The sequence below is a fragment of the Pimephales promelas genome, chromosome 21 (genome assembly GCF_988280905.1).
Source record: "Pimephales promelas chromosome 21, fPimPro1.hap1.1, whole genome shotgun sequence".
Taxonomy (NCBI): Eukaryota; Metazoa; Chordata; class Actinopteri; order Cypriniformes; family Leuciscidae; genus Pimephales; species Pimephales promelas.
Window position 1 is genome coordinate 11365666 of NC_142789.1, and position 20596 is coordinate 11386261.

The following is a 20596-nucleotide window of genomic DNA, read 5'->3' on the forward strand; positions in this document are numbered from 1 at the left end:
TCTTTCTTCAGTCGAAAAGAAATTAAGGTTTTTGATGAAAACATTCCAGGATTTTCCTCCATATAATGGACTTCAATGGGAACCAAATGGTTCAAGGTCCAAAAGACATTTTCAGTGCAAACAAAGGGCTTTAAACGATTTCAGACGATGAATAAGGGTCTTATCAAGCGAACAATCACTCAACAAGTTTCTAATCTGATTTCTAACAAAGTTAAACTCATTTCTAACAAAGTTTAAGTTTTATAAGCACAAATGGTCGCCTTGCTCTGTTAGGGTTAGGGTGTGATGCGCGCAACCATTTGAGCTTATAAAAATTAAACTTTGTTAATTTTTTTTTTTTTAAATGAGTAATCATTCCGCTTGATAAAACCCTTATTCATTTTTATCCTTATTCACTTATTATTTTTTTTTAAAGTGAACTACTCCTTTAAAGTGATAGTTGACCCAGAGTTGAAAAGTCAGTTGGTGGGCCACATTTACTTCCATATTATTTAAATTTTTTTTTGTCCATACTTTGGAAGTCAATGTGGTCCCATAAACATTTTGGTAACCCATTTTCTTCAAAATGTATTTATTTATATTAACATATTTACATTACAGTGGTGTACAGGACACACATTAAAGTTATTTACATCGATGAAGTGTTTCTGTAAACATAAATAACTTTATAGCTTTTCCTGTAAACATGTACATATACAAATACCTTTGATACCATGTCTTTGTATTTAATTTATTTATATTAACATGTTTCCATTTCAGTGGTGTAAAGGAAATTCATTATAATGTTATTTATAGGTTTTAAGAAACATTGCATAAAAGTTATATATGTTGCATTTACATTGTTTCTGTAAAAATGCTTTTTATCCAGTTTAACAATTTTATACAGCTTTTCCGTACACCACTGTAAAGGTGTAAATAACCATGACACTGTGTTTCTATATTTACGTTATTTGTACATGTTTACATTATAGTGATGTGCCGGTACAGGAAAGGCTTTACAAGGCTATTCATACGGTTACAGAAACACTGTAAATTTATTAATATTAACACGTTACATTATAATTTTTTTTACTTGCCACTGTTTAGTCGTTTAGGTTTAACATTATGAAAATTATTTATTTACATGCTTACAGAAACACTGTATCAGATTTATATATATATTTACATGTTTAAACTTTACATTTATCTACACAGTTCCATTAATCCGTTGATCTAAACCCCAACACCAAGTGTCTAGTCTTTAATCTTTGTATTTTAATCTAGTCTTTAGTCTTTAATCCTTTGCCCATGCTTGTAACAAAGGGCCATTCTGGTAGTTTGTAAGGAGGCAAGCAACAGTGTGTAGCTGGTTGATGGTCCTGATGTTGGAGAGAGGGATGACTGTACGATCAAACAGCTGGTGTTGCCTCACTTTGCAGATGAGGAGCTCAATGTGGGCCCTCAGCCGAGCAATGGAGTGAGTCTCCTTCACCTCATTAGCTGGAAACACTTCCTGCTTGAACAGGTAAGCAGGTCTGTAAACTTTGCATGGTACACAGTCATCTACTAAAAAACCTTTGTCGACCATAATGGCCATTCCAGGTTTCAGGAGCGACACAATCCCAGACTGCAGCAGAAGTTCCTTGTCACTGACAGATCCTGCACACAAGGATGACACAAAAGTGACTGCACCATGCGGTGCTATGCCAATTAAACCCTTGAAAGAGCAATGGGACTCTTCGCCTTGAAGCCGGAGAGAGGATGGTGTTCGGCAACGCAGCTCTGTGCAGTCAATCACTACTTGTGTGTCTGGGTAGTCTTTGAATTCCTTTGGCATTTGAGCCTTGACCGCCTCCTCAGGCATCCAGACGCGCACAGATCCAAGAATGGTGTACAGAAAATGGGCCCATTTTCTAATTATTTGACTTGCAGTGGACTGATGGATGTTGAATCTGTGGCCCAGATCCCTCTTTACTAGCCCAATCGAGAGATGGACCATGAAGAGAAAAAACTCATCTATGGGCTGCAGGGACTGAAACTGTAAAAAGAACAAAATTGGAGAAGTGTATGTTAATATAGAGAAAGTAAGTCTAATTTCTTTCTATTTCAACTTTCTATTCTCACATAAATGATAGATTATAAATTAGAATTGTAGATTTACAGATGCTCCGTCTTCACTCTTTGTTGTTGCTCTGGTCAAACGAAGCATGTTGAGAGATGCAGGCTCTATCAGTCTCCAGAACGCCATCAAGTGGTTGTAAGTCGCAAACCTACAAGATGTGGGACATGTTTGAGATAATATAGCCTACACCAACAAATGTAATGCACAACCTAGAGTTGTAGCCTATACTTTTTGTTAAGAGAAAAATATAAGGCTATATGAACTATAAATCCTTGTGAAAACTAAGTATTCAGAAATAATAGACTATACTTTAAAAGAATATACTTGCACACAAACTGAAATAATAGACTATACCTACTTTAATAGAATATGAAGAGTTCAGATGCAAAAGCCTCTAAATGCCATTTGAAATTTTCTTCTTTAATGATGATTTATGACAAGCTTGTATATTTAAGTTCAGTGATTTCACTTAAATGGCAATGGTAATTACCTATTAATTGTTATTTAAGTGAAATTACTGAACTTGAATATACAAGTTTGAAAAAAAAAATCATCATTAAAGAAGAAAATTTCAAATGGCATTTAGAGGCTTTTGCATCTGAACTCTTCATATACTTGCACACAAACTGATTGAATGTAATGTTTTCAAATAACTGACTGCACATCATTTACAATTAAATGAAAATGTATTTAATATAACCTGTCATGTATTTAAATATATTTGAAATTGCACATTTGTAATGTTGCAATTTAATATGTATATTAACTTTAAATGTAATATCAAATAACCACACTACAGTTAATTCATTTATAAATTATGTTTTAATGTATAGTGCTTTAAATGTGCTCAACTATGTTTGTCAACACATCAAAATAAATCTTTAAAGTAAAAAAAAAAAAAAGGTTGATATTACAAAGCGCACTTTTTGTGCTGTGTACGTAAAGTGGTTTCAGAAACATGTCATCAGTTTTGGGTAAATTACTCCAAAAAAAAAAGTAATTAATTTCAGCTACTTTATCTTCAACAGTGAGACCAATACAAGGGTACAATTGAAAAATACAGGAGTAGACATGAAACTGCTCTTTTAATGTTTTCAAATAAATAATATAAAATTGCAAATAAATTATTCTTGAACTGACCAAAGTATATAAAGTGAGAAGGTTACATTAAAAACAAACATTTTAACATTAGGATTTATATTTTCATGTTAATCCACTATTGTGTTATATAGAGGAAAAATATAGTCTTCACAGTATTTAATGCATCAAAACTGTCAATTACAGAAAAAAATGAAGGGCAATCCCTTACTTTACTTGTATCAAGGGATAAGTAATTAAATTACAGTGATTAATTGATGCATTACACTCAACACCTATGTCATGAAAGAGTAGGCTACTCTTTAAGAAAAGTTAAGTGGCATATTTTTGTAACATTATGCAAGTAGTTTTTATTTATTTTTTTTGTAGTGCAAGTGCAAATTCAATACAATTAAAATAACTTCTTTTAACAAATGTATTATTACAAGTTTTAGTTTCAGACGACCAATGTGTATGTTATACTGTTTACGTTTTAGAGCTTACCTTGTGTAAAACCGTATGTCATCATCAGATGCAGCAAATCGCCCCAAACAAAATCGCTGAAGGAGTGTCAACTCTGCCACCTGTTTCATCACTTGCTTTCGGAGATCTTCGGTCTGCTTCACAGCCAGATTAACCTGGACTGGAGATGAGCAATAATCATGATCCTGATGTGGGAAGTCCGTAGGCACGCGATCTTCTTTGAAAACTTGAGTGAAAACTTTCCTTTTGCGCTTAGGTGCTGGAGTGGATTCGTCCCTCGGGAACACCGTGGGCACAGCACCCTTCTTCAGTAGCCGGCGCGCTGTAGGAGTCGATGGCTCAATCAAATCATCACTCGTGAAGTGACGACTGCAGACTCTTGTATTAGGAGTAACGTTTAAATCCTCACGCCCGACATTGAAAAGCCACTTTTCCCGCATTCCGTCATCCAAAGGGAAACTATGGAAACTTATCACAGAATTAAACCTTGAGGACATTTTACAGAACGGGACACAACAATATCGAGACGAAGCACCACCTTCACGCCGAAGGTATTTAAAGCTTTTGGAGCTCATTAATAAAACCTTAGATTTTACATAATAGGCTATATTTAAAGTGCATGTTAAGAATTTATGTATGTAATGATATATGCATTTGTTTGTGATCGATATTAACTGAAATATGTCAGAAAGAGTTTACTACCACCGTGTGTTATGAGTGAATACCGGAAGCTCGAGTAGACACTGAAAGTTTAGCGGAAATACGTAGGCATATGGCAAGCCGATTTAGCATTTAACCCATTTAATCCCATTTTCCCAGATAGGCTATATGAATTTTTATGATAATGTAAATGAAACAATCAGTGTAAATTATGTAAAAATAGCCTAATAATAACTGAAAAGTAGACCATTTTGCAAGATGTAAAATGTTCCTGTTTCAGTTTGTAACTGTTTTCTTTATTTCACATGTAAAACATCTTAAAGATGTTTGTTTAACTTTTTGATTCAGTTTTATATGTTCTGTTGGTTGTATTTTATTCCAGCTGTTATGTAGTGTTAAAAACTGAAACAGGAAGTGCTTCTGGACCAGTGTTGTTTACATCTTGCAAAATGGTTTACACAATGCTGTTCACACAAGAAAGGACATTCTGGCTTTTTACAGGTAAGACTTACTTTAGCACCAAAATACCGGGTAAATTCTGTGATGTGTCAGTCATTTTAAGAACTTTGTGATTGGCCCAAAGCAGACTTTTACATCAGCGCCATCTGACTCAGTATGCGCTTTCTGGTAATATTCATTCTGCATTCACACATTCAACTTTCCTTACTGGTAAATTGCCATATGGCATGTTTGTTTACACTCACAGTAGGAGTGACAGAAGCAATATGAGCAGACTCACAAGAAGTTCAATCAGAAAAGTTACTTTCTATTCTGTTTCAACGATATCCTCGTTTTCTTTGTTAAAGAAAAAAATACGACTCATCTGTCTGTCATTACAGTCCATCCGGTTTAATCCATCTTGGTGAACCAACAGTGGGTGACTATAACCCAGCAGACTGTGATTAGGTGCATTATTCTTTCTTTTGATGGGGTTGGGAAGTGTATTTGATTAAAGATTACAAGGGCACATGAATAAAAAAAGAATTATGTGCACGGATAAATTACAATAAACACTGACAGCTATAAAAATATTGATATATTTTTTTATTTGAATCATCTCACAGTAGGATTACAGATATATATATATCATTCTGACGTCAAATTATAAATATTACTCATCAAAACAAAATTTAAACTAAAATATAGCCATGAATAAAATCAAACCAAAGTTTTCTATACTAATTCTGCTTAGTAGGTCATGCACAGCAGGCACGTGCAGAGGGGGGGGGGGGGCGTTGGGTGCTCGAGCACCTGCCCTTTTGCCCCTTGGTGCCCAAAGTGCCCTTTTGTCAAGACAAAATTTCCTCTCCTTTTTTTTTGTATTTAAAGGCACTTTTGTGGATGCCTGCCCCATCTAACTAGTAGTAAAATGAATGAATAATAATTTAGCTGTAAATAAAATAACCCACATGATGACCTTTCACCTGATTCCTCACGCTGCACGCGCATTTTTTAATTTCGCGCGGCTACGCGCAATCGCGCATTCCCAGAGGATAGCTTCAACTCTTACGGCTGCTGGTATGTTGTGTTCTATTCTCAGCGAAGTGATTTTGATGTTTGTTTACTTATTATTATTATTTTACTAGAACGACGTGAAGAGAGCATGCAGAGAGATCTTGTTTGTATTGCTGTGTGTAGGCTGTAGAAGTAACGTTAGCTTGCTGTTTGAGGGAGAAAACTTTCACGGGCGTGGAGGGGTGTTATTTGACTAAAAACTATTATTTGTACTTTAAACTATTAATATTATTACAGTATTTATTAAAAAAATTATTTTCACATAAAAAAATATTATCACAACTCTGGTAAGTTATCACATAGGCTTACCAGTTAGTATCTTATGATTTGTGTGCAGAAGGCTCTGTGAACATCTGCCCTAGTAACGTTACTATTATATACTATTATATACTATTATTGTATTATTATACTATAGCAGCCTGGGTAGAATCTGTAGCTTTAGCAGGTCAGTGGACTAGTGAGCCAGTTCCAAACACTGTCAGCAATCTTTACATCTTGTCATGGTCACATAAAAATGGTTTAATCAGCTAATAACCTATATCTCTGTTTATTTTAATGTCTACAGTCTCAGATCAACTCCAGCAGTATCAGCAGCAGCAGCAGCAGTAACAACATCAACAGCAAAGGCAGCAAACTCACTTAAGGACTTAAATTAAGAATTTACCAGAACAGGCATCACATTAATGTTAAAAATCTTGTAAAGTATTAATTGCTGTTTCTGTTTGCTTTGTTTTTATTTTCATTGTATAAAATGTAACTCTTGTATTTTTGTAAATCACTTTTTGCCATGAAAATAGCCACAGATGCTGATATGCCATTAAATAAAACTATACTGTACTGCACGAAACATGGGCCAGGTTGATTTTGTCCTATACAGTTCACTATAACAGCTGTTCTTTATTATTCTGTATAACAGAGAAGAAAAAGCCATCAGGTTGGGACAACTTAAGATGCTTCAGTTTCTAATCCCAGAGTTATATATAGAGCACATCAATTATTATTTTTTTTAATTTTAAACTTTAAATTTGTCTTTTCTGTTCTGGTTCTTTTTCAAAACTCCATCAATGCATTTGCTGCTGTATCGATGCAGAATCATCTGTATTGAAATATTACTGTATTGATATTTTGAGCACAGCCCTATAAAGCCTTGTTTCCATGTGCCCCATTTTATACTTTGAGCACCTGCCCCTACAGAGGTCTCTGCACGGGCCTGATGCACAGATGATTTGTGACACCATGTGGCAGCTGTTGGACATTACAAATAAAACAGACTTGAACCAAAACATTAAATTGATTTGGTGAAAAACGTCTCTGGTTACTGGTGTAACCTATGTTCTCTGAATAGGGAACGAGACGCTGGTTAGCTTATGACGCAGTGGGAACGCCCTCTGGGTGTGCCGATTGTCTGAAGCCCTTATAGAATCACGCCAATCCTATTGGCTGATGGCGCAGCCGCGCCCTTTGACGCCTATGCGTCATCATATTATAATAGCGCGCGCCATCTGCTCCTCAGATTTCTCTGCTGAAAAGGAACCTGTCGGCAGCGCAAGGAGCTTGGCAGCGAACGCAACGTCTCGTTCCCTATTCAGAGAACATAGGTTACACCAGTAACCAGAGATGTTCTCTTTCATAGGTTCACTTTATATATACATGGAACTTCAAAAGCAGCAGTGGCTGCCAAACTTACAAAGGCTATGTTTAAAATTAGTGAATGGTTAAACCATTGTAGCCTTCAGTTAAATCTCTCCAAAACAGTGGGTATGTTTTTTAGTAAAACCACCAACTCTGCAGTTGATCCGGACATTTTTATTAACGATGAGAAAATTCAAATTGTTTCAGAATTTAAATATCTTGGTATTATCATTGAGTCCAATCTTAAGTTTAATTCCCAGATTTCAAATACTGAACAGTATATTATATTCTTAACATTAAGAAAATAAAATACAATTTATCTAATTTTCATTATATCAGGAATTCAATGTCTACCCAAGCTCAGGTCTCAGGCCAACCACTCCGCCTTGCTACCAATACAATCTCTGTATAAACAAACGCTAAAATGTTTTGATAAGAAACCACGTCATTTTCATCATTGTAAAATTCTATCAAAATATAATTTGTTGAGTTGGGAAAACTTTGTTAAGTTTTCAAATGGCTGTTTAGTTTATAAAATTCTTAATGGCTTGGCCCCACCACCTCTTAGTGAGTTTGTGAGTTTAAGGTCGGATAACAGTCGTCTCACTAGAGGTTCACTTAGAAGGGACTGTGTTATTAATTTTAGGAAAACTGCTTTTAGTCAATCTGCCTTCTCAATTAAAGGGTTAGTTCACCCAAAAAAGAAAATTAAGTCATTAATTACTCACCCCCATGCTGTACCAACCCCGTAAGACCTTCGTTCATCTTCGGAACACAAATGAAGATATTTTTGATTAAATTTGAGCATCATCTTATACGGTAGGTGGCGGTAATACTCCTAAGCGGTGAGCAGCCGGTAACAAGAAGTAGTCGAAGAAGAACGTCCTCAGCTCAGTTCTCGCGCATGCGTTCTGGAAATCTCTTCAATTCTCGTCTCAAGGCCCATAAGGAAGTAATGGAATAGTCGAATAAAGTCGTTATTTATGTTTTTTTCGCACAAAAAGTTTTCTCGTCGCTTGATAAACTTATAATTGAGCCGCTGTAGGCACATGGAATATTTAAACATTTTCTTTAATGACTTTATGGGCCGTCAAGTACTAGTCCCTTAGGAAGTCTATGGAGGAGTGATCCAGCTCTCAAATTTAATCAAAAATATCTTCATTTGTGTTCCGAAGATGAACAAAGGTCTTACGGGGTTGGTACAGCATGGGGGTGAGTAATTAATGACTTAATTTTCATTTTTGGGTGAACGAACCCTTTAAAGCCTCAAAAGAATGGAATGACATCCCAACGTCTGTTAGAGAATTAAATAGTTATAATGAATTTCGTTCTTCTTTTAAAACGTGGCTTCTTAGCATGCAAATATGTCAACATTGATTTTTTTATTTTGTTTTTTTTGTTTTGGTTTGTTATGTTTTAATTATATTTGTTGTATTTACATTGTATTTTTAGGTTGCCTATTGTACATCTGGCCCAGGACTGCAGATGAAAACTAGCATTTTGGCTAACTCTGGCATATTTTGACTTGTCATGTTAATATGCACTGTCCTTGTAATAAATAAATAAATAAAATGAAAAAAAACTCGCTGCGTATAGCTTATGACGCAGTGGGAACGATATACCAAACTCACCAAGCTACAATGCTGCCGAAACTAAAAACAATAATAGAAAACACGTATGACTGGTTCAAGCAGACAAAACCTGGGAACCTGGAGCCGTATTGAGATCCAAATTGTAGAATTTGACAAAGTGTGCAGAGAGGACCATCCTGCCACCATACAAATGTCCTCCAGGAGAGCACCTATAAAAAGGGCTTGAGAGGAAGCCACGCCCCTGGTGGAATGTGCATGATTCGCTAATGGAAAAGGCCTGCAGATCTCCAACTTGCTTCAAGGAAGCTAAAGCTAACAAGAGAACAACCTTGACTCCAAGGGCTCAAAGGGGGCCTCTGTTAAGCCCTCCAGAACAATAGAGAGGTCCCAGGAGGGAATACCCAGGGAACGTACTAGTTTCAGGCGTCTAACCCCACGCATAAAAGCAGAAACTAATCTTACTTTGCCCATAGGAATCTCATCCGATTCTCTGTGAGCAGCAATAGCAGCAACATAAACTCTCAAGGTAGTAGCCACCGCCCCCGAGGCAAACTTTTTCCGTAAGAATTCCAGCACTGAACCAACTGGGCAGTTGACTGGGTCCAAAGAGTGTACTGAGCACCAAGAAACAACCCCCCCCCCACTTAGAGGAGTACAACTTTCTCGTGCAGGGGGCCCTAGCATTTGCAATGGTCTCCTGGACATCAGCGGGAAGACCAAAGTCCAAAGCTAACGGCCTCTGATGGGCCACATGTACAGCTTCCAAATCTCGGGACGAAGAGGCCATATCCTGCCCTAAAGTTGGAACAACAGATCCTCCCTGACCGGAATCTCCCAAGGGGGGAGTTCCAAGAGGGCAATCAGCTCTGAAAACCACGGCTGGGAGGGCCAGAATGGGGCTATCAGGAGGAGACGAATTCCGCTCTCTCTCACCCTAGAAAGAACTGCCTGGATAAGCTTGACCGGCGGGAAAGCATAAAGTCTCCGACTCGGCCAAGGGTGGGCGAATGCATCTATCCCCAGAGATGCTGGGGGGATCAAGGAGAACCAAAGAGGACACTGGGTCGACTCCTGGGATGCAAAGAGGTCCACCTCCGCCTCTCCGAACACCTTCCAAATTAAAGCTACTGTCTGACGGTTAAACGCCCATTCCCCCGACCTGAGATTCTGCCTCGACAGAAAATCTGCTGCGAGGTTCAGGGCTCCCGGAACATGGACTCCCCTCAGTGACAGGAATCTATCCTGAGACCAAAGGAGAAGGCAGTGTGCATGCCTGTCCAGGGTGTGCGACCGCGAGCCCCTTTGCCGATTTATATGAGACACCACCGCCATATTGTCTGTTCTGACAATGACGTGATGCCCTCTGAGAAAGGGGATAAAGTGAAGAAGGGCCAGGGAAACAGCTCTCAGCTCCAAGCTGTTTATGTGCCAATCGAGAGTCTCTCCAGTCCAAACACCGCTTGCTGGTCTGCCCTCGAAAACCGCACCCCATCCGGTTAGAGAAGCATCCGTCGTGATAATTTGGCGACGGAAAACTGCACCTATGCTGACCCCTTTCTGAAGGAAAAGAGGGTCCCGCCAAATTGAGAGCGCGGAGGCAGCTGCGCGACACCTTCAATAGGCGAAAAGCCGGTCCTGTGGACCGGGCACCTGAGAGTTTCATCCACCAGAGGAACAGCCTCATGTGGAGTAACCCAAGGGGAAGCACCAGGGATGCTGCGGCCATGGGGCCCACAGAAACATGATGACCGAGTGAAAAACGGGCCAAACATGTCAGAAGGCTGGAAATTCGGGCAGGAGCCAACCGGGCCTGCATCAGAACCGAATCCAAGCGCAGTCTTCCTAGGGGCACACCCAGAGGGCGTTCCCACTGCGTCATAAGCTACGCAGCGTTGAGTGAACCTATGAAAGAGAACCTTTATTTGTGAACTGCAGAACACCATAATCATGCTGTTACAAAATAGCCAACTTGGAAACAGCATGACTGAGCAGCCAACCAACGAGCATCAAGCTCTTTAAATGAGGTTTATTGAGAATAACCTATACAGGAAGCACAGACTATTTATGGTATATTTACAATATACTCCATCTGTAATGTTGTTCTCTATCAATAAAATAATTTAATTAACAATATAGATATTCAATAGAAATATATGGAGGGTTATAATATAAAGTGTTGGTTCACCCTAAAATGAAAATTAAGTCATCATTTTTTGATCCTAGTTACGTTCTAATACCGAATACCCTTATTTCTTTGCCGGACCGCAAAAGGCTTGTGCTCGTGGCATATAATGACAGTGAATAGTGACCAGGAAAAGAAGTTATTGCGTTCACATCTGGCAACTGTCATTCACATCTGACAACTGGAGTTCCGGTCTGGAGATATTCAACTCACAGTTAAGAAAGCACACAGATAATTTGTTGGGATTTCTAGGCATTGTATTTCAGTCGTGGTTTTAATTTAACCTTTGTGCTTTTTCTGGGCGAGTCAGATTGAACTGTGGCACTAATAGTGTCTCATGAACGCACACGTCACATTATACTGTAGCTTTGCACAGAAGAGCAAAGGCCAAGGTCAGGATTTTTGTTAAATAATACCTTTATTTATTTTATTATTATTATTTTTTTTACCAAACCATATTGTATACCCCCAAAACCGTGTTAGATTTACAACATGTTGCATGGTATCATTCTTTTGCATATTTTATTAAAGGTTGATGCTGATCCCTCACATATGGAAGAGCACGAGTGGGACATTTTCATTTTTTAAATATCTCATTTTGTGGTCTTAAAAAGTATGAACAGCATACAGAATAAGAACAACACCAGGTTGAGTAAATTATGACTTAAAGGAATTGTTCTCTTAAAAGTGAACAGTTTGTGTGACAGTTAACGAAGCCCATTGACTTCCATAGTATTTATTTTTTTCCGATGGAAGTTAATGAGCCCCATCAATTGTCTGGTTAACGACATTCTTCAAATTATTTTCCTATATTCCTTCCGTTCTTCAGCAGAAGAAAGAAATTCATATAGGATTGAACCAACTTGAGGGTGAGTAAATGATCATTTTTATTGTCAAGTGAAATATTCCTTTAATTTTCGTTTTAGGCACAATCCCTTTAAGGCACATGGTGATGGGGAAAAATGACATATGAAGAGAAATTGTATTTTCAATGCTCTTGCCCTCACTTCCAAAACGTTTGTGAATATTTCAGTGCTTTTGCAAGTGAACCCTAAGTTTAATGGGGATGCAAAACTTTGGTGAGAGAACGCAAAGGGTCTGTGAAAAAAACAACGTTTCTTGGGGAATGTAATACTTTTGAAAGAGAACACAAAATTTTGTGAATGAATGCAAAGTGTCTCATGAAATGCAAACGCATTGAAATATAATTTGATCATATATTTTCAATCACCATATCTCATTAGCAGCTCAAAAAGAATTGCAACAGACACATTTTCATGTTCTCAGGTTCCATGTTCTCTGCCACTTAGATAACTGAAAAACAAAATAAGTAGCTGTTACTACGCATGATCTGAGAAGAAACCAAAAAAACGTTTACTGTTGTTGTTGTTGTTTTTGTTTTTACGGTTGATTTACTTACATGATCGGGACGACACTAATGTAACTAATGGCACAGGAGAGGAGGAAGCAGAAGCCACTGAACCAGCCGAGAGTTAGTGGATAAATGGAGGTGAAAAAGACATTAGACAAGAGGTCAGTCACAGCCAGAACCAGCTGGAGCAGCCCAAATACTCGCCCTGCCAAGAGAAACAGCAGAGGACTCTTATGAAGTATCAAATAGCATGCATCATGACCTCAAATATATGACTTGTACTTAGATGAAGCACATTCTAAGAGACTTCCATATATGGCCTGCTATAATAGTTTCTTCTCTGTCTAGTTTTTGTTTCTGTGCAGTTGGGAATTTACCATATTGCTGAGGAGGCAGACTCTTGGACAGCATTGCTCGCAGAGTTGGCATGGGAACACAGGCGAACATCATGATTCCTCTAGCTGTATAATACAACATAGCTCAATGCAGAAACTCACAAAAACCAAAACAGCTTAACAATGATGATTTTTTAAATTGCACAGTATATCAGTCATGTTGGACTTATGACCCCTATTAGTATAAACAGATCTTTAAACTCCTAGTTAACTGTATTATTTTTGTTAACTGGATAAAATATTTTAGAGCTTGGCATAACTAAAAATGTATATTCAGTATAAAAATGCTCGTGGAGTTATAAGATTTCGATAATTTACATGACAACATGAAAATGTAGAAGAACACCATTGACTTCCATAATATTTTCCCCCCTTCATAGTATGGGAGTAAATGGGGCCAATCAACTGTTTGGTTACTGAGATTCTTCTAAATATCTTCTTTTGTGAAATAAATAAATGAAGGTTTGGAACCACTTAAAGGAGTAGTTCACTTTAAAAAAAACGTTTGCTGATAATTTACTCACCCCCATGTCATCCAAGATGTCCATGTCATTCTTTCTTCAGTCGAAAAGAAATTAAGGTTTTTGACGAAAACCTTCCAGGATTTTTTTTCCATACAATGGAATTGTCATGATTCTGCCCTCTTGTCCTTGATTTTCTCTAGTCGTGAGGCAGGATCATGTCAGAATCATGTTTTGTGTACAAGTGCATGGCCTGTTTGGGCCATGTGCTTGTGTTGTCTCGTTATGTTACCCCGCCCCCTTGTTATCCTTGTCTTGTATGTCTTGTATTTGCTGTTTGTTAATAGACTAGTAGTTTTTGTCAAGTGGTATCTAGTTTAGTTATCCCTCGTTTGTATTGTCTCTGTTTTAGCCCCTCGTGGGTTTTGTTTTCTCCTGTATTCTGTTATAATAAACCTTGTGTGTTAGCATACTGTCTGCGTTTGGGTTCATCTGCTATCTTCATAACAGGAATTCAATGGGAACCAAATGGTTCAAGGTCCAAAAGACAGTTTCAGTGCAAACTGCAAACTGTTAAAAGGGCTTTAAACGATTCCGGACGATGAATAAGGTCTTATCAAGCGAAACGATCGATCATTTAAAAAAAAAAAAAAAAAAAAAAACTAAGTTTAATCCCTTAACTGTCACCGTCCCGGTACCGGGACACCTAAATTTACTTCACTATATTTCTATTAAATCTAATTATGACAAATTATATATTGTTGGAAAGGTGCAAGACTTCTAAATAAATATTCTACCCCTGTTTTGTGTTACAAATTATGTAGGAAGAGTAATTGATGAATTTATGACAAGAGTGCGCCTCAAAAAATCTGCATCATAACAGGAGTTCTGACCTTTGTCACAAAAAGTCGATGCACCCACTTTTAATCATTGAAACTTCTGTTTTTATGCTAAAAGTTCATAATATTAAAAAGAAATATATATAATAAAATATCCGTTTTATATATATATATATATATATATACACACACACATATTATCATCTAAAATATAATATAATTTTTTATCGCCTTTTTCATTATATCACATATTTTAGTAGTTATCATAAATTAGGTATCATTTGAAAGCGTATAAACTCAGAATTCATCCTGTGAAAACCATTTTATAATTGAATGTTGCGTTACCATAGAAATGGTACTTATTTTATCAGGCTCCTCCCCATCATTATATTTAATAATTTATGATCAAAACCTTTTCTATCTTGACAAAACACATATTGTCAGAAAGGTCTGAGTCTCAAGGTTCCAAATTTTGTGACAAAATTGATATTTGGACAGAAATGTATTAATTTGTTAAGGCATTGTATACAACTATATTCAACGGAATTCAATGGCACCCAGTGGCTATTTTTGGTACTACGCCTAAACAAAATCTCATGGGAACTTCAATTTTTGTGATATCAACTTCAAATTTGGAACATAACTTGGTTAGATTTATGGTTTTGATTTTATAGTGATTTTAGAGTAAAAAATATTTTGTAACATATACATTTTATATAAAATAAAAAAATATATATAGTACAGTATATTTGATTTACTGTGAATTTAAACTTCCATAACTTTTTCATACTTTATTTTTTGAAGTGCTGAGTGTTTTTCGTTAAAACAAGACCAAACTTGGGTATATATTCCAAACCATTCTTGAATTACAACCATTTACGTGTGAATAGTGCATTTTAACCCCCATTCTCAAAAAGGGGGGTGACAGGTAAGGGGTTTTATAAGCTCAAATGGTCACCTTGCTCTGTTCTGTGATGCGCATTCGTGACTCTCCTGTTCGAACTCGTTCATCAAAATGAATGAATCTTTTTCCAAGTCAATTCGTTCATTTCGTTCGTTGAATCAACCAAATGACACGAAAAAAGATTTGTTCATTTTGATGAACAAGTTTGAACAGGACAGTCACGAATGTGCATCACAGAACAGATCACGGTGACCATTTGAGCTTATAAAACTTAAACTTTGTTTTTTGTTTTTTAAATGAGCGATCGTTTCGCTTGATAAGACCCTTATTCATCGTCTTGAATCATTTAAAGCCCTTTGAACAGTTGGCAGTTTGCACTGAAACTGTGTTTTGGACCTTGAACCATTTGGTTCCCATTGAAGTCCATTATATGGAGAAAAATCCTGTAATCTTTTCATCAAAAACCTTAATTTCTTTTCAACTGAAGAAAGAATGACATGGATATCTTGGATGACATGGGGGTGAGTAAATTATCAGCAAAAGTTGTTTTTTTTAAGTAAACTACTCCGTTAAGGGTGAGTAAATTATTTTCATTTGAAATTTCAATTTTTGGGTGAACTACCCCTTTTAATACCAACTTACCCAGGAAGTAGACCCAGCTTTCTAATGCAAATGTCATGATTGCCATCCCTGTGCAGTTAGACACAATACCCAAAAGAGTGAGGGCTGTGTCTCCCAACACATTGAACAGAATCACAACCCCTAAGAAGCTACTGAGGTACATGGCACTGGTGGCGGCCCTGCCATATCCTGCCCACACCGAGTCCCAGCTCAGAGGGGGCTTCAGTACATACAGCTGGAGCACATTTTCTGCCCCGATCACGCCTAACATGAACAGCACCATGGCTGTCATCAGCATCCCCACGGAGACTCGATCCATCGTGTTCCCACTTACGGATTCCCTCAGCAACGGCTCTCCCTCGGATTGAGAACATCTCAAGTCAGAGAAGGCAAACACAGTGTACAGTAGTGCTACAACGCTGACAAGAATTGCTGTCAAGAGGAGAATTGATGGTCCCATCTGGTACAGATATCCAGACAGGAGACCTCCCACAACCCCTGCGACCCCAAAACAGAAGTCCACGATGTTGAGTTTAAGAGTGCGTTTGCACTGCTCCGAACTCAGAGACGCCAGGGCAGCCACCCCGGCCCAGAACATTGGCCCGCCTCCACTCAAACCATGCAGCAAAGAGCCCAAGTACAGAAACTCCAGAGGAACATCACAGTACATGAAGATTACAAGCATAAACATGCCCAAAACTGAACCCATTTGAGAGGTCACCAGGAAGACTTTAGGTCCATGACGGTCTGCCATGCGGCTCAGTGGTATAATGGACAACATGGCCGCCACTGAGGATAACACACTCTGAATTAGAAGAAAGCGCGAGGATAACGCCTGTGCTTGATCACTGTCTCCTCGTGTTGCCCTCAGCGACTGGTTGTAAACAGTCTGTGTGAGGGCCATCTCAAAGAAGGACGTCCCCAGTTTATTGATGACAACCACTGGCTCCACTAAAGTTAGAATGACCCCCATTTGATTGGCAGACCTTGAAGACAAAAGATAAGCATTATATATAATAGTGCTGTCAATCGATTATAAAAATTAAGGGAGCTGTATGTAATAAATTTATTTCAAATAATCATAAAATGGCCCTGATGTGTCACTAGACAGTAAGAAATCATGTTCATTTCAAATACTTATAGACGAATCCGACGAGCGTTCTGTGTAGGCTGCCATCTTGTGGCGACGCCATTACTGAGCTGTTACAAAGGCATATAGACATATGCACCGGTATGTAAACAAACCTCGGTGATAACGCGAACTCACCCTCGATGACAGCTACAGCCAGGCAGAATGACTTGTTGGTTTGATCTGTGACTGCAGTGGCCTCCAGTCACAGATGAAGGTACAAACGATCTTACAGAAACGTTATTTATGAAAATAGCTTGGCAAGCTAGCTAGGCTAACGTTTGCTAACGAGGAAACTATAAAAAGATCTGTCCATTTGGCAACAATAAATAAATAAATGAATGAAATCAAATAAACAAATTCATGTTTTTCATTTGTGTCCATTATTTATCTCATTTTCACATTGCAACAGGCAAGGGTAAGGTAACGTTACAGCTAGAAAGTATACATGAAGAGTTCAGATGCAAAAGCCTCTAAATGCCATTTGAAATTTTCTTCTTTAATGATGATTTTGATCAAACTTGTATATTTAAGTTCAGTAATTTCACCTAAATAACAATTAATAGGTAATTATCATTGCCATTTAAGTGAAATAACTGAACTTAAATATACAAGCTTGATAAAAATCATCATTAAAGAAGAAAATTTCAAATGGCATTTAGAGGCTTTTGCATCTGAACTCTTCACATAATATCGACCAATTAGTGTTTTTAAACCATGGAAAGAGGTCAATATAACAGCAGGAAAACAATTATGTCACATAACGTTACATTTAGCTCAGGAAAGCCATTTAATGACCATAGCATGTTAATTGAATAGAAAAAACAGCAAGAGAGGAGATTTTGCTGATCACTATCACATTTATTATATTTTTTTTACTCATGTCATTAAATAATTGTTATTATACGCGAATGTCCACGTCTTGTACTCGCCCAGGAAATCTGTAAACCGTACAGCACCAGACAGGGGCACTCGACCCGGGGTATTCACAGTGTTTTCTCTTCAAAATTGAAATTTTACTGCCACCATTGAAACAATTTATAACGGAAACTGTTTACCCACTCGACATTATACAAGGGGTAACGTTGTAACGTTAGTGACAGTCGTAAATCGCGGGCTGTTTATTCCAGTGGACGCAAGTTGCAACTAAAACAATAGGAGGCAATGGCGCAACGCTACCCAGCAACAGCTCAGTAATGGCGCCCCGCTTACTTCCGGTAGTTTCGCCGGATTCGTCTATATCACTGACAACAGCAGTCCGGCCAGGGTATGGGCTATATGCACGCATTAGTTCCGCATTTGACGTAAGGATGCTCGTCCATTTCCGGTTGTGTAGATTAAAGCGGAGGAAAACCGGAGAAAACGGGATTATGGCAGAGTCTTCAATATTTACTGTCCTCCCGTCTTTGAAACGAAACGTACATACGTTTAGATGTAATTTTATATATAGTTATGTTTATTTAATATAATTTTAAAAAGAAGGATAAACACAACGAGGGGTGTCTGTTTTATCTGTTTTTGTGACTAACGTTTCATTAGTATAACCATGGAGTATAAAATTCAATATAAATTCTCGGTATTGCATTGGACTCTATGATCGGCGGAAGTTATCGAGCATCCCTAATGCTTCACCGGAAATAACGCCGTGCATAGAGCCCATTGTCATTTAAAAAGTGTTGTTGCAGCCCTCAACTGTCATGTTGTGTTTTGGTCTGATGCTCCACCCTCCACCGATCTACCAATCACGAAGTTAGTAGTGTTGCGGTTGCCAGCTCTGCTCTAGTTACCACAGCTGCAGCTACAAACGTGTGGGGTAAAAAAAGTTGGATCCTGCAGCCTATCTGGCAACCTCGAGTCAAGGGGGAGGGGGAGGGGATACACCGCTCTACAGTAATTTGAAACTGATTGAAGTACCAGTTTTGGCCACAATCTTACATACAGCTCATTTAACTAATTAATCACACATTTGTTCAGTGTTTCTTTTTGGGTCTCAAAATTCTGCAAATGAAATGAGCAATCATAGCAATTCAGCATTACAGTATGATTGAAAGCCATCGTTTTTAACATTAAAATAGGCTTTAAGAATATAACAACTTTCAATTTAAATTAAATTAAAACAATCGTCACATAAAACCATTATAATAAATGTCACATTTGTATTGCTTTTGTTGTTTTTGATCCATGTAACCTTAATTAAACTTAATAAATATGTTATGACATCAACATTTTACACCAGTGAAATTTCTCATTTTTTTTAAGACAAAAAAATAGTCAGTAATAAAATATGAATGCAATAACAAATTACAAGCAATAGCACAAATTAGTGGAGTATAGTTTGTGAACAAACTTTGACGTTGCTTGACGCCGTTTTCAAGTTGCTAGGGTATTCTGAATGATTGTTATGTGGTTGCTAGGGTGTTCTGGATGGTTGCTAAATGCCTCCACTCAGAAAAATGGCACGTGCCATCTGACAGCGATGCTAAGTGCAAGCGCTTATATTTTTGTTATGGGCCTTGTCATGTACGCTGGTAATTTTTTTTTTTTTTTTTTTTGAAGTAAAAAATATGACATCCTTGTAAGCGTCTCAATTTAATAGAACTTTCACTAATATTGATTAACATTAATGACACTTACTGCAGCCGGTATATTAAGATGCTGTCACTTTAAGACCTAATGCAACATGACATGACACAGATTTGACGTCTATGGATCTGACTTATGAGGATGCTCATCAAAAATGGGCACAAGTAAAAAGGCCCCTTTTGTATTGTAAAATGTCCAACTTCAGGTTGTAGTGCATGTGTCTTTTTGCTGTACAATCTTTCACGATTTTTTATATTATTATTATAAACATAATAACTTTTATATTTTTAGGAAGCAACTTTAAGGTGTCTACAGAATAAAGCCAAAGTATTTTGGCATATTCCAAATATTGGAATATATTCTAATATTCCATATGGCATAAAGTAAAAGATAAACTTCCAAAAATAAAGCCACCTTGAAAAATATTCACTGTAATAAAAAATTGTGACAACTAGCCCCAGTCTTTCCATATTATTGACATTAATGTTCTATGGAAATATATAGTGAAAGAGAACAACAGCACAAGATGAAGTTGGCCTATGTTGTCTTTACAAGACCCAAAGATTAAGATTGATCATCTTCTAAATCAAAATGATAAATGCTAAATAAAATATGTCATCTCACTGATTACACAATACTAGCTAGCACAGGCTAATATGAAAATTGATGTTAATATACATAAAAACAATCTCACAATGTACTCACAGGATTTTATCCACTGGAAATGGATTTTAATAGATGTGAAAGCGTGGAAAGCCCCGCTTGGCATTGAACTTAGTTTAAATCAGGATAGAAGCTGTGTAATTAAAGTGAAAGTGATTTTAAAAGGAAACTTGTTGCTGCTTGTAAATGCATCTACTGTTACCACGAGATTCCCTCAATTTCACCTCAGAGAGCATAAAAACACAAAGTGTGATATCAGGGTTCGTTCAGAGGTGGTTTTGAGTCTTGTCTAGCGTCTGTGGCTTTATTTAATCTGTTCTGCTGTTGTGTAGACATATTTATGGCATTGCCATTGAATTACCAAACAATTAAGCAAATTGCGTTGCA

At 37.4% G+C, this 20596-nt stretch overlaps 3 protein-coding genes across 3 annotated transcripts; all 3 read right to left on the bottom strand.

Annotated features, from left to right (window-relative positions):
- Positions 1-599: 599 nt before the first annotated feature.
- On the bottom strand, positions 600-4417 carry LOC120466716 (uncharacterized). The gene is made up of 3 exons (XM_039655300.2): positions 3683-4417; positions 2141-2249; positions 600-2017 (listed from the first exon to the last, which is right to left on the bottom strand). The coding sequence occupies exons 1-3, from the start codon at positions 4234-4236 to the stop codon at positions 1274-1276; spliced, it is 1407 nt and encodes a 468-aa protein (XP_039511234.2). The 5' UTR covers positions 4237-4417; the 3' UTR covers positions 600-1273.
- A 7216-nt stretch (positions 4418-11633) lies between these two features.
- Positions 11634-13075, bottom strand: LOC120466718 (solute carrier family 46 member 2-like). Its single transcript, XM_039655302.2, has 3 exons — positions 12992-13075; positions 12663-12819; positions 11634-12556 (listed from the first exon to the last, which is right to left on the bottom strand). Exons 1-3 carry the CDS (start codon positions 13062-13064, stop codon positions 12526-12528), a joined length of 261 nt encoding a protein of 86 aa, XP_039511236.2. The 5' UTR covers positions 13065-13075; the 3' UTR covers positions 11634-12525.
- Positions 13076-15679: 2604 nt separating this feature from the next.
- On the bottom strand, positions 15680-16894 carry LOC120467205 (solute carrier family 46 member 2). The gene has a single exon (XM_039656015.2). It carries the CDS (start codon positions 16805-16807, stop codon positions 15680-15682), a length of 1128 nt encoding a protein of 375 aa, XP_039511949.2. The 5' UTR covers positions 16808-16894.
- Positions 16895-20596: the final 3702 nt, after the last annotated feature.

Excerpts from the sequence above, each read along its gene's own strand:
- LOC120467205 (XM_039656015.2), bottom strand. The coding sequence starts at position 16,807 with ATGGGGGTCATTCTAACTTTAGTGGAGCCAGTGGTTGTCATCAATAAA.
- LOC120466718 (XM_039655302.2), bottom strand. The coding sequence starts at position 13,064 with ATGATGTTCGCCTGTGTTCCCATGCCAACTCTGCGAGCAATGCTGTCC. Across the intron at positions 12,820-12,991 it reads TCTGCCTCCTCAGCAATATG|GGCGAGTATTTGGGCTGCTC; the intron begins GTAAATTCCCAA and ends TTCTCTTGGCAG. Across the intron at positions 12,557-12,662 it reads ATTAGTGTCGTCCCGATCAT|TTATCTAAGTGGCAGAGAAC; the intron begins GTAAGTAAATCA and ends TTTGTTTTTCAG.
- LOC120466716 (XM_039655300.2), bottom strand. The coding sequence starts at position 4,236 with ATGAGCTCCAAAAGCTTTAAATACCTTCGGCGTGAAGGTGGTGCTTCG. Across the intron at positions 2,250-3,682 it reads GACATACGGTTTTACACAAG|GTTTGCGACTTACAACCACT; the intron begins GTAAGCTCTAAA and ends CACATCTTGTAG. Across the intron at positions 2,018-2,140 it reads AGAGTGAAGACGGAGCATCT|TTTCAGTCCCTGCAGCCCAT; the intron begins GTAAATCTACAA and ends TTCTTTTTACAG.